This window comes from Mixophyes fleayi, chromosome 3 (assembly GCF_038048845.1).
Source record: "Mixophyes fleayi isolate aMixFle1 chromosome 3, aMixFle1.hap1, whole genome shotgun sequence".
In the NCBI taxonomy this organism is placed as follows: domain Eukaryota; kingdom Metazoa; phylum Chordata; class Amphibia; order Anura; family Limnodynastidae; genus Mixophyes; species Mixophyes fleayi.
In genome coordinates, this window is record NC_134404.1 from 193,850,017 (window position 1) to 193,863,080 (window position 13,064).

At 44.0% G+C, this 13,064-nt stretch overlaps 1 protein-coding gene across 3 annotated transcripts in view; it reads left to right on the plus strand.

Moving 5' to 3' along the window:
* The window catches only part of NT5DC1 (5'-nucleotidase domain containing 1), a 332,570-nt gene that overhangs the window by 298,156 nt on the left and 21,350 nt on the right, over positions 1–13,064 (plus strand). For all 3 annotated transcript variants that reach the window (XM_075202951.1, XM_075202953.1, XM_075202950.1), the window contains one exon: positions 9,156–9,274. In XM_075202951.1, coding sequence (XP_075059052.1) covers positions 9,156–9,274 — 119 coding nt within the window. The remainder of the gene's footprint in view (positions 1–9,155; positions 9,275–13,064) is intronic.

Genomic DNA, 13,064 nt, shown 5'->3' on the forward strand with positions numbered 1-13,064 from the left:
TCAAGATTATATCACTGCGATCAATCTTAGAAATCATAGAAGTAGGTTACTACCTTACCTCAATAGATCCGAGAGATGTTTACCTTCATGTGCTTATCAAATAGACACATCAAGTGCAATTTTGGACATGCACTTTCAGTTCACATATCTACTTTTTGGACTGTCAACATTTGCAGGGCATTTACAAAACTATTGGTAGTGGTTATGGCAAAATTGAGAGAGGAAGGAATACTACTATGGCCATATTTGGATAATATACCAATATTGACAAGGGCAAAAGAAGTAGCCTCAAAACCCACAGAAAGAGTGTGACAAATCCTAAACCTGCATGGGTGCTTAATAAATGCACACAAAAGTCAATTACTCCCAAACTAAAGTATAACATTTTTAGGCATACAACCAAATACATCTGTGGGAAAAGCCTTTCTAACATCAGAAAGAAAACAGAAATTGAAAAAAGAACAATTTAGAAAAAGACTGTGGGTAACAGCAGGAGACTGTAAAAAAAATTATTGGGACTAATAGCAAGCGGCTATGGATGTACCATAGCCCAGATTACACATGTGGCACCTACATAAATGTTTTGTGATAAAATGGAATCAAATAGATCAAAACCAATTAAATAAGGAAGTATTCAACAGCTTAACATTAAACTGGGGAGTACCACAGATTGACGTCATGGCCACAAGAGAAAAGTGAAAAGGTTGTTTTCCAGATGTGTGCATCACAAAGTGGAAGCAGTCAATGCTCTAGGAATAAAGTGGCAGTTCACACTGGGGTACATATTTCCCCCCAATACTAATGATCCAAAAGTGCTAAGAAAGACAAAAACAGACAAGGTGAAAGTAATGGCCGTCTTCCCATGCTACACAAATACTACATCTCACAAAGAAAAACCATGGCATCTACCACTAAGAATAGATCTTCTGAGACAGGGAAAATATAACATCCAAACCCATGGTTCCTGACACTAACATGGCTAATGAACGGAGACTCCTAAAGCAGCTGGGTTTCTCAGAAGAGGTGATTGTTACACGTCTACATCAAAGACATACTACAGAGCATGGCATGGAATTAAAAAAGTAAGAAATGTGTCAATAAATAATCCATCTGTGAGTGTAATTTTGAACATCTTACAAGAGAAATTGGATAGAGGGTTATAAGTAAGTACCCTCAAGGTACTAATAGCATTGGGAGCATTACTAAATAAAACGTGCAAAAAAAAATAAGTATATATATATATATATATAATCACACACAAATCTCAAATAAAAGCGCACAGGACACAATTCTATTGAATTATATCTAATAAACAATGAATTTATGCACACATTTTAAACACAACATAAAAAACATATTTACGCTCCTTTGTTATATGTGGTATGATGGCGCTCGTCATTTAGCAGTTGACATAAAAGGGAAGTTCTTACCCTAATCTTTCCCTGTTTATCCATTCCATTTATCCTGATTGCTTCTGACTGTATGCCCGTGAAAGAAGCTCTTCTAGGAGATAGATTCATTGGTGTCCACTCCATGTATCTCCCTCTGTCCAGAGGGTCCTGGAACGCTGGTGGAACACAAACTACTTCCTGTTAGTATGGTAGCCTGAGTGAACCAAAAAGCACCTTCATTGTAGCCCATACCAATGCGTTTTTTCCTTTGTATTTTGCAAAGGATTAGTGTCGTCACACACACACACTGGTGGAGACTTAGAATAGTTTTACAATGAAGACAGTAGAAGTGGCAGTATGGCACACCACCGTCTGCAAGCCCACTTCAGCCACTGTGTATATATTATTATTTATTTAAATAAACACAAATCCTTCACTGCTGTTGTTCAGAGAAGCCTTGCATAATTCTCAATAAACCACTACAAAGAACAGTGGTCTATTTGATTCACTATAGATATAATATATATATATACAAAATTGTAAAATATTAATACATAAAACACACTTCATTCTGCAAACATATTAAAATCTCATTACAGTTAGATTACGCATTGAAAGTCAGGCAAATTGCGCTGTTCTCTCTTAGCTGATCTTGCAGCATAGACTACCTGATATTCTCTCTTGCTTGTTTTTGGATTGTTATCAGTTGGCTCACTTTTGAAAACTTGGAGTCCTGTATTGAAAATGTGCAAAAATTGTATTATAGTGAAAAATTCAAACACAACACTCCATTATAACCAAATTAAACAACCCCCTAGTACAGGCATATATAGACAATAAAATATATGAAAATTATTTACAATCATATACTAACATCTACCAGCCCTGTCTGGCTAGTATTTAGCATTCTAGAGCCCGCTAAAACCACAGAGAGCATTCACGTCACCACCACAAAATATAAAGATCATGCCCCTCCCACAAGCTATTTCATCACCTCCCCCCACCAGTCAATCGTCCCGTTCAGCCATTTCTATCAACCCTCACCAGACAGTTTATGAACGCCCCATCACACACCCAACCACTCATTTGCTCACCCAACCCCCAGGCAATTAATCACCCCCCAGCCAATTCAATAGCTTCCCGCTGCAGCCAATTCATCAGCTTACTGCATGCAGCCAATTCATCAATTCCCGCTGCAGCCAATTCATCACCCCCCCCGCAGCCAATTCATCAGCCCCCACATATAGCCAGTTCATCAGCCACCCCCATGCAGCCAATTGATCAGCTCCTCCCGCAGCCAATTCATCAGCTTCCCCCCCTGCAGTCAATTCATTAGCTTCCTCCCTGCAGCCAATTCATCAATTCCCCCTGCAGCCAATTCATCAACCCTCCCCGGAGCCAATTCATTAGCTCCACTCCGCAGCCCCCCACATATAGCCAATTCATCAGCCACCCAATTCATCAGCTCCACTCCGCAGCCGAATCATTAGCTCCCTACAGCCAATTCATCAGTTTCCCCACTCCCACCCCCCTTGCAGCCAATTCATCTCCACCCCCACTCTTGATTCACCCCTTTCCACAGCTCCAATGTATCACCTCCTCCTCTTCCACCCTGATATATAGAAAAATAGTACTTTCTTTGCTGTCTTCTGGTCCTGTTCGCTGCAGACACTGGCACTTCTTTCTCCTTGCCCTGTCAGTGCGGGCTTGATCTCTGTGCTTAGTGTGGTCATGTGAGATATGTTAGTCTCACAAGACCACAGTAAGCAGCACACCATGTCTGCACTGACAGCAGGGAAACTAACAGCATCAGATTTGCTGTTAGCTGCCTGATGAGAATGGGAGGGATACATAGAAAGTGACAGTCGGGGCCAACCCATTGAGACCAGCGGCGGCCCCGATTACTGTAGAAGCTGATTGCCTGCATTTTGAAAAAATATATTCTGTATATATAATATAACACATAAATAAAGGGCTTTGCATCTTTGTTAGGCCCCCCAATTGGCTGAGGCCCCTGGGCTGTAGCCCCTAAAGCCTATGCCTTAATACGCTTCTTGCTGCCATGGAGGAGTCAATGGAATCTGATTACCAGGTACATAATCCTCCACTTCTTCTCCAGCTTTTGTAGAACTTCAAGACCTAGCATTCTGAGATGTAGAATTCCACAATTGATGAGCCACAGGATGTACACACAGGCTGCAGAGCCACAGGTCGCAGGTTGCCTACTTGTGGTGTAATTGAATGCTCCATCAGTGCATGACATCTGTGGTTTAAATTATCCAATCAAAAAAGTTATTTGTTTTGTACAATTTTAACCTATGCAGTTTGGCCATTAACGCATTGCTGGGTGCACGCATTATATACTCACCCTTAAAGAATGCCTGCCTCATACCTCAAAAATTGTTGTGTTTGTTTTGTTGTGTTTCTGAGATGTACATGACTTTTTGCAGTGCAGAGGAACAGATCTAAGCTCGGTATGATTGGCACTCCTGTGGCTTTCTGATTTTACGTTCACATTGACCACTAGAGGCTGCACTAAACATCAAGTTTGAATTTCTAAAATGCACTTAGGGAAATGTGCTGTCTATTACAGAACTGTGATTTTGCTAATATTCATTGCAAAGTAAAACTTTTGACATAGTTTTGTAACATTTGTAGCCATCAATTGGCCATATTACTGTCAAAAGTAACACGGCCTGCGCACTATTACTGATATTACGGTAATAATGTGCATAACTGCCATTAATACGGTAATTTTAATGCCGGATTTTTGCTTGCGGCTCCCTGAGCCGCGAGCAGAAATCAGTGCTAAAATTGCTATCTTAACGGAAATAGACTTGCGCAGTGTTGTTTCAGGGGGAATTGAATTCACCCCCAAAATGTCTAGTTGCTTTCTATTACAATTAAATATTATAAGTTTGGTCATTACTATTAACTGCAACATTGATACCATAACACATATTCAACAAATTGAAAACTTTTCTTTAATTCTGATTAAATAAGGAATGTGATGATATTCCAGTCTAATAATGGCAATAGAAGGGAAATATGTTTACCAGTTAAGGGCAAAACAGACAAGCAAACCCATGTTGCACTGTAAGGAGTATAAATGCAAATATTTTTCTTTGCATGCAGGGCAGATACTGCATGTTCTAGCATGCTGCACACATACTTACAGGGTGGAACAATGGAGACACATGCTTTGGAGCCTCTGGCTATTATTGCAAGAACTTACATTATGAAGAAATGTTTTATAAAGAAGACCAAATTCTAGCCAATCAGTTGTTTGCTTTATTCATCCCAAACATAATACAATTACTGCTCTTAACTTAAATTTATTTATTAGATATTGAGTGTGACAGGATGGACCACCTATGCCACCCTGTCTGTTGTTGCTGGGAACTGGCTGGGCTTACTTTGCCACCGTCCACTTTTGTTATTTCGAATACCCCCCTCCTGCCGCAGTAGGAGGAGCCTGCTGCAACCACTGGACTTCTTTATGGCATCCAGAACCACATCCCTTCTGTGAACTGTCGCTGCTAGGGTACCCCCTTGCTGGTACACCTTGGCTGATACCCCTGACTGCTTACTATGGATCGGTGTGATGTGGATGGATCCCACTCTGGCCAGAGCTGCTGGGTAGCGGGCAGAGTGGTGGTACTGGAGAGCTGAATCCAAACCTCAGACAGCCAGAAACGGATTCGATTTTGGGTCTAATCTGTAGGCCACAGGATTACAGCTATATTGAAGAAGTTGTCAAGCAGGGTCTTGAAGCAGAGAGTGATGTTTATTTTGCTCAAGTGTCCTGACAAGGACAGTTCCACTGATTAAAGGTATTAGTGGTCAGGTTAGATGGAACATCAGAATGATACATTTCAGTTTACAAGGGCTTTCTTTTTATACAGTTTTAGACAGAGCCTCACAGGCTATTTTTAGAATCGGGATGCAATTTGTTTACCCAAATATGGATTTGCATGCAATACAAAGCTAACAATATTTACGCTTATCTGTGATATCCTAAAACCTTGCTGTGATATCCTGCATTGTATTTTGGACACAGTGGACATCTGACAGCAAGCCTGATTACCCCTTCCTTTCCCTTAAGGAGTATTGGACACTCACATCAAAAGGTCTAATCAACATGAGATTAGCATGGGTGCTTTCTTCCAACAGTTGCAGAATACACATTTCCTCCAAAGAAAATAATTCCCCAAGAAAAGTTGCAAACCCCAAACAAGGCATTTCCTTACACCAAGATATACAAAAGATTTTCTAATCAAAAGCTTATTGTATCAGATATATACATCAGAAATAATGCATTTTTTTCTAGCAAGGTTAAAACATAAAAAACTAATTTTCTCCCCTGGTCTCAGAAATTAAGATTTCCTGTATCAAAATATACATAATATCAAAAATAAGTGCATTGCAATTATATAAAAAAGCACCCTGCGCTGTTTCCTTTAAATACATGTATACCATAAGTCGGCGGTTCCCAAACTGCGCCGCGGCTCCCAGGGGTGCCGCGGCGCTGTCACTGGGGTGCCGCGGGCCAGACCTAGAAAAAAGAAAGGAAACGGGAACTTACCAATCCGCCGGGCGCCGGGACCCAGCAGCCTCCTCTCTCCCGCCGCTGTCACTGAATATCGACGTCAGTGACAGCTGCGGGAGAGAGGAGGCTGCTGGGTCCCGGCGCCCGGCGGCTTGGTAAGTTCCTGTTTTCTTTCTTCTTTCTGTGGCTGGCGCGGGGCAGAGTGAGAGGGATCGTAGCAGAGGAGGGGGACAAAATGATGGCAGAGGAGGAGGACAGAATGATGGCAGAGGAGGGGGACAGAATGATGGCAGAGGAGGAGGACAGAATGATGGCAGAGGAGGGGGACAGAATGATGGCAGAGGAGGGGGACAGAATGATGGCAGAGGAGGGGGACAGAATGATGGCAGAGGAGGGGGACAGAATGATGGCAGAGGAGGGGGACAGATGGCAGAGGAGGAGGACAGAATGATGGCAGAGGAGGAGGACAGAATGATGGCAGAGGAGGGGGACAGAATGATGGCAGAGGAGGAGGACAGAATGATGGCAGAGGAGGGGGACAGAATGATGGCAGAGGAGGGGGACAGAATGATGGCAGAGGAGGGGGACAGAATGATGGCAGAGGAGGGGGACAGATGGCAGAGGAGGAGGACAGAATGATGGCAGAGGAGGAGGACAGAATGATGGCAGAGGAGGGGGACAGAATGATGGCAGAGGAGGAGGACAGAATGATGGCAGAGGAGGGGGACAGAATGATGGCAGAGGAGGGGGACAGAATGATGGCAGAGGAGGAGGACAGAATGATGGCAGAGGAGGGGGACAGAATGATGGCAGAGGAGGGGGACAGATGGCAGAGGAGGGGGACAGAATGATGGCAGAGGAGGGGGACAGAATGATGGCAGAGGAGGGGGACAGAATGATGGCAGAGGAGGAGGACAGATGGCAGAGGAGGGGGACAGAATGATGGCAGAGGAGGGGGACAGATGGCAGAGGAGGGGGACAGAATGATGGCAGAGGAGGGGGACAGAATGATGGCAGAGGAGGAGGACAGAATGATGGCAGAGGAGGGGGACAGAATGATGGCAGAGGAGAGGGACAAAATGATGGCAGAGGAGGGGGACAGAATGATGGCAGAGGAGGACGACAGAATGATGGCAGAGGAGGGGGACAGAATGATGGCAGAGGAGGAGGACAGAATGATGGCAGAGGAGGGGGACAGAATGATGGCAGAGGAGGGGGGCAGAGGAGGGGGACAGAATGATGGCAGAGGAGGGGGACAGAGGGCAGAGGAGGGGGACAGCGTGAGAGAGGGCAGAGGAGGGGGACAGCGTGAGAGAGGGCAGAAGGGGTGCCGCGGCGCTGTCACTGGGGTGCCGCGGGCCAGACCTAGAAAAAAGAAAGGAAACGGGAACTTACCAATCCGCCGGGCGCCGGGACCCAGCAGCCTCCTCTCTCCCGCCGCTGTCACTGAATATCGACGTCAGTGACAGCTGCGGGAGAGAGGAGGCTGCTGGGTCCCGGCGCCCGGCGGCTTGGTAAGTTCCTGTTTTCTTTCTTCTTTCTGTGGCTGGCGCGGGGCAGAGTGAGAGGGATCGTAGCAGAGGAGGGGGACAAAATGATGGCAGAGGAGGAGGACAGAATGATGGCAGAGGAGGGGGACAGAATGATGGCAGAGGAGGAGGACAGAATGATGGCAAAGGAGGGGGACAGAATGATGGCAGAGGAGGGGGACAGAATGATGGCAGAGGAGGGGGACAGAATGATGGCAGAGGAGGGGGACAGAATGATGGCAGAGGAGGGGGACAGATGGCAGAGGAGGAGGACAGAATGATGGCAGAGGAGGAGGACAGAATGATGGCAGAGGAGGGGGACAGAATGATGGCAGAGGAGGAGGACAGAATGATGGCAGAGGAGGGGGACAGAATGATGGCAGAGGAAGGGGACAGAATGATGGCAGAGGAAGAGGACAGAATGATGGCAGAGGAGGGGGACAGAATGATGGCAGAGGAGGGGGACAGATGGCAGAGGAGGGGGACAGAATGATGGCAGAGGAGGGGGACAGAATGATGGCAGAGGAGGGGGACAGAATGATGGCAGAGGAGGAGGACAGATGGCAGAGGAGGGGGACAGAATGATGGCAGAGGAGGGGGACAGATGGCAGAGGAGGGGGACAGAATGATGGCAGAGGAGGGGGACAGAATGATGGCAGAGGAGGAGGACAGAATGATGGCAGAGGAGGGGGACAGAATGATGGCAGAGGAGAGGGACAAAATGATGGCAGAGGAGGGGGACAGAATGATGGCAGAGGAGGGGGACAGAATGATGGCAGAGGAGGGGGACAGAATGATGGCAGAGGAGGAGGACAGAATGATGGCAGAGGAGGGGGACAGAATGATGGCAGAGGAGGGGGGCAGAGGAGGGGGACAGAATGATGGCAGAGGAGGGGGACAGAGGGCAGAGGAGGGGGACAGCGTGAGAGAGGGCAGAGGAGGGGGACAGCGTGAGAGAGGGCAGAAGAGGGGGACAGCGTGAGAGAGGGCAGAGGAGGGGGACAGCGTGACAGAGGTCAGAGGAGGGGCCAGCGTGACAGAGAGCAGAGGAGGGGACAGCGTGACAGAGGGCAGAGGGAGCAACGTGAGAGAGGGCAGTGTGCCTGGATGCAGAGGGGCAGTGTGCCTGGATGCAGAGGGGGCAGTGTGCCTGGATGCAGAGGGGGCAGAGTGTCTGGATGCAGAGGTGCATTTTTGCATATAACTAAATAAGTATTTCTGTTGTGACCTAAATACTTATTACATTTTTTTAACCCAACTACTTCTAAAACAGGACTGCTCAGTAATTATTTTGGAGGGGTGCCTTGAAAAAATTTGGAGACTCTAAGGGTGCCGCGAACTGAAAAAGTTTGGGAACCACTGCCATAAGTTATTAATAAAAGTGATCCATTTACATTGAGATATAACATTTTTCAAACTCTGCTCTCAGGGTGATTGTCAGGAGGGCCCATAATTGTTATGGGTGGCCCTGCATACTAGTCATCTGTTTATGCACTGCTCCTAACTGAGCTCAGTATATCCTCTAAATCATGATGCTCACACAACACAATGCCTCAGCTAATCACAAATCAATCTCAGGACATTCATCTATTGTAATTTGCAACGTTAATTACAGATACGCAAGTGGATGAAAGTATGCCGACTGACTTGTAGTTTGAAATAAATATGTTTTCATTGTGCTTTCAGAAAGCGATATAGAAATAGACAGGTTACCAACAATGGAGAAGGCAGGCTGGTACTCTCAAGGCAACTGGCTACATCTATATAACCTGTTAAAGAAAATGACTGGAAAGCCAGAACCAAAGGTAAGACAACAATACGAGTACTTAAAATCTATTCCCTAAACAGGATACTAACAATGATGTGTACTTTACTTATTTAGAGCAAAGAAAATCTTGTGGTAGTGGAATTGCTCTGATGCTACATGCTTCCAAGCTAAGAGCTTATTCAGGGGCAGTTATGCATCAGTCCGTGGTGTATTATCCTTTACTGGATTTAATGAGAGTTGAACACAGTTTAAGTTTTCCTCAAAGTAGTGATCTGTTGATTGCTGTGAGGAAGCTTTGTCTATACTCACAAACACAGTGTCTGAAGAGTATTAACAAAGTGTTACTTTTTTCAGGAAGAACACTATGGATGGGATGCCCATAGGCAGTACTTTTTTGTAAGAAAAAAAGGTGCTGGAACTCACCTCTTTCTGCCCCCTCATTTTTCTGTAGCCCTCTCTTTCTGCCCCCCTCGTTTTTCTGTATTCCTATTTTCAGTGCAGTTTCTCCCCATTACCTGTGATAAAAGCTCAGAAGGGCTAACTAAATACATAATACAGTGGCACTGTGTATCAGAAATTATGTTGGAAACTGTCACAGTAAATATATTATTCTATTACTGATAATATGGAATAGCTTGAAGTATATATATATCTTGTTAACTTTCGGTTGGAATCTATATCTATGAACATTCGGTTCATCACCATCTTTGATTTGAGAACTATAGGAAGTTTTAACTAGGTCATGGTTCACACTGTTTATGAGAAAACCAGCAGGCAAATATGGTTTATAACATCTATTTTGTTTCATATATGTTTACACTACAAGGTGTGGTTAATCGAACACCGAATTTACTTTTTCTATATACTTTAATATCATATAACTGTGTCAGTGTTATACTCTTATCTATTACATTAATAAAATATTTAACTATATCTGAATGTTAGTACTTGTATGTGTTTGGCACAAGGATTTACAAAAGTGGATAAAAGTCTTCTCTTGCACTGCATCAAGCCCTACTCGGAGAGGACATATTGGGAGAGATTAAGTTACAGTAGAAATCTCCGCTCATTTTCCCTCGCAGCTCTATGGACTATGAGGAAAAATGAATGGAGATATCTCTCAAATCTCCGTGAGGGGTCTCACAGATGTTCCGGAGACACCTCGAGGCTAATTGAATTCCCCAATGGGCATAACAAATAAGCACAATAATATATAGCCTCAGTCTGTAACCTTTAAGCTTAACTTCTGTCTAGTGTAGCGCTGCTCCATTTGTATTCAAAAAAAGATATAGCAGCTATGGCCTATTAACCCAGATTGGCCCCCTTTTCACTGTACTCCCAGTAGCAACAAGTATACTGGTATTAGGATTTGTTATGAAAAGATCATACTGATTTAAAGACTGTGGAGTGAGCAGTATCTAATTACAGAGTTTTTGTTATTGTTTAGCTGGACAGTTATTGAACAATTTGGGGTATTATATACAGCATCTCTAATTGCTTGGAGATAGTATTCAAGTTAGGAGAGCCAGAAGAAGGTACTCTGGTTCCAGAATATTGTGTCCTGTATCAATTGTGTCCCGAACTGTTCTGTTTTGGAAACATGTCCTATGGACTGTGTAAGCATTCACTAAAAGACCTGTGTCTATTTTCTTTACAAAGTTTGTTAGCACGTTCTGGAAATTTGATTTGATTGTTAGATTTCTGAGATTCTATGGTGATTTTAAAAAGAAGTATAATTGTTATAATTATTGTTTTTGGGTTTTTTCTGGTGGCTGATTCATAAGTGTAGTTAATTATTTATGGTATTGATTTGTTTTATTCTGTTCACAAAAAAGTTGTTGAAAACCAGAGAATGGCACATCAAAACAGTACAATTAAACAATTTTGAGTTGGCATAAAGTCAGCAAGGTCTTTAGAGTGCCAAAAGCAATGATTCCTCAAAGAAAAGATCCCAGAGTAAATAGGTTGCCTTGTAAGGGGGTACGTTAAGCTTTCTGCTAGTCCAGAGGAGGAGAGCACCTCCTCTCATTTGATGCAGAAATAATGGAGAGAGGGGTAGAGGCGAGGATGCCTCCAATGGTCAGTTTCTCTAAGATCAAGGCCCCTTCTTCCAAGGTTTTGGCAAACAGGGGTCTAGAAGCGGTAAAGACCTAAAGTCGGAATGAAAGCACCATTTGTAATTATAGTCATGCTGCCAGAGTGATCTCATCACATCCTAAAGGGCTTTTCTTTTCTGAATAGAGATGGGTGCAAGGTCATTAAATAGCCGTACCTCTCCGTTCTTAAATCTGAAGGAAATGAAAGCACGAGACACTTGCATCAATTTGTCCTTAATATGAAAGAAATACATTCATAAAATGACATCTTGAGGAAATTGTCCAGTAGCAGGCTTAGGACGGTTGGCCCTTATATGTGAGCAGGTCTTCATGAGAGGCCTCTGGAAGGATAGAGCAGAAGAAGCCACTAAGATAATCACGCAAAGCAGAACTATCAACAGGTTCAGAAATATCTTTAACCCTGATATTATTCCGTCTCGCTCTGTTTTCCATGTCTTTGGTTTTGTCAAACTAGAGACATCTGAATAGAAGTGATAAATTGCTCGACCGTAGGCTTTCAAAATAACATCCGTTTTTGTTTCCAGGGCATCTGTCTGAGTATTCAGTTCAGAGAGCTCAAGGCGAAACTCCTGTACCACTTGTTGCAGTTTTATTTAAGGTGGCTTTGATGTTTTGGACTAAGGTAGTTTACAGGTTGTGGCGTCCTGGATAGACATCCTCCTCATCAGAAGGTTCTGGACTCAAGGAACTCTTGGGCATACTTGCCAACTTTTCCTTGTTGGCTTCAGGGAGATCCCGGGGGAGGTGGGCGTGCGGCGACCGGGCTTGATGAATCACACCATTTTGGCCCCCCAGTAAACGATTGTCACAATTTTGACCAATTACAGCAGGGGGTGGGACTAAGATGACACAATATTTCATTAAGCCCCGCCCCTTATCTACTGCAGGGGTGAGAACTGGGAAGTTGCCCTGCTCTGGGAGGTCTCCCAGAAATGCAGGAGTCTCCAGGACATTCCAGGAAAGTAGGCAACTATGCGTTAAAGAAAAGCAGCTAATGAATCTCTAGAGACAGAAGTGTCTTTTACATTTCTGTCTCCATTACTGAAGTCATGTTGTCTTACCTGTCAGTCTTTGATTGGATCTTGGTCTCCATGAAAATAGCCACTTCCATAGGCATCAATACATGGAAATAGGACATCATGCCACAGATGGCGAAGCCAACCACATCTTGTACTGGCTCAGCATCAGGGAGAATGCCAGACTCTTCAGGGAGTGAGGGAGATCATCCCTATTTCAGACAATCAGGGAGAGTTGGCAAGTATGCCCTTAGAGCTCCAGAGAAGTTTCGAGCCCTGTACAGGTTATTTGTCCTGTTTCTTAGGAAAACTAGATAAATTAAGTGTGCTCTGCCTCTTACCCTTGGATGCCATAGTGAACAGAGAGAGATTGCAGCAGCACTAAATTATAGATTGCACTGAAGATTGGCTGGAAACTGGTCACAGACGAAGAGTTAAGGGAACACTTTCCTTTAACAATACATGTAGGCAGTAAATGGTATGTAGATGTATATTCCGTATCCTTAGAATTTTCTCACATCGCACTGGGGAGCCATTAGACATCTCCAAATTTCTCTAATCAATATCTGATATAGATATATATATATATATATATTTATTTGATCATGCTACGAGGAAGCTGCACCCACACAGGTAAGTAATCCATGAAAGTTAAAGAAGAAACAAGAAATGTGTATAAGGAGATATTAAGTAC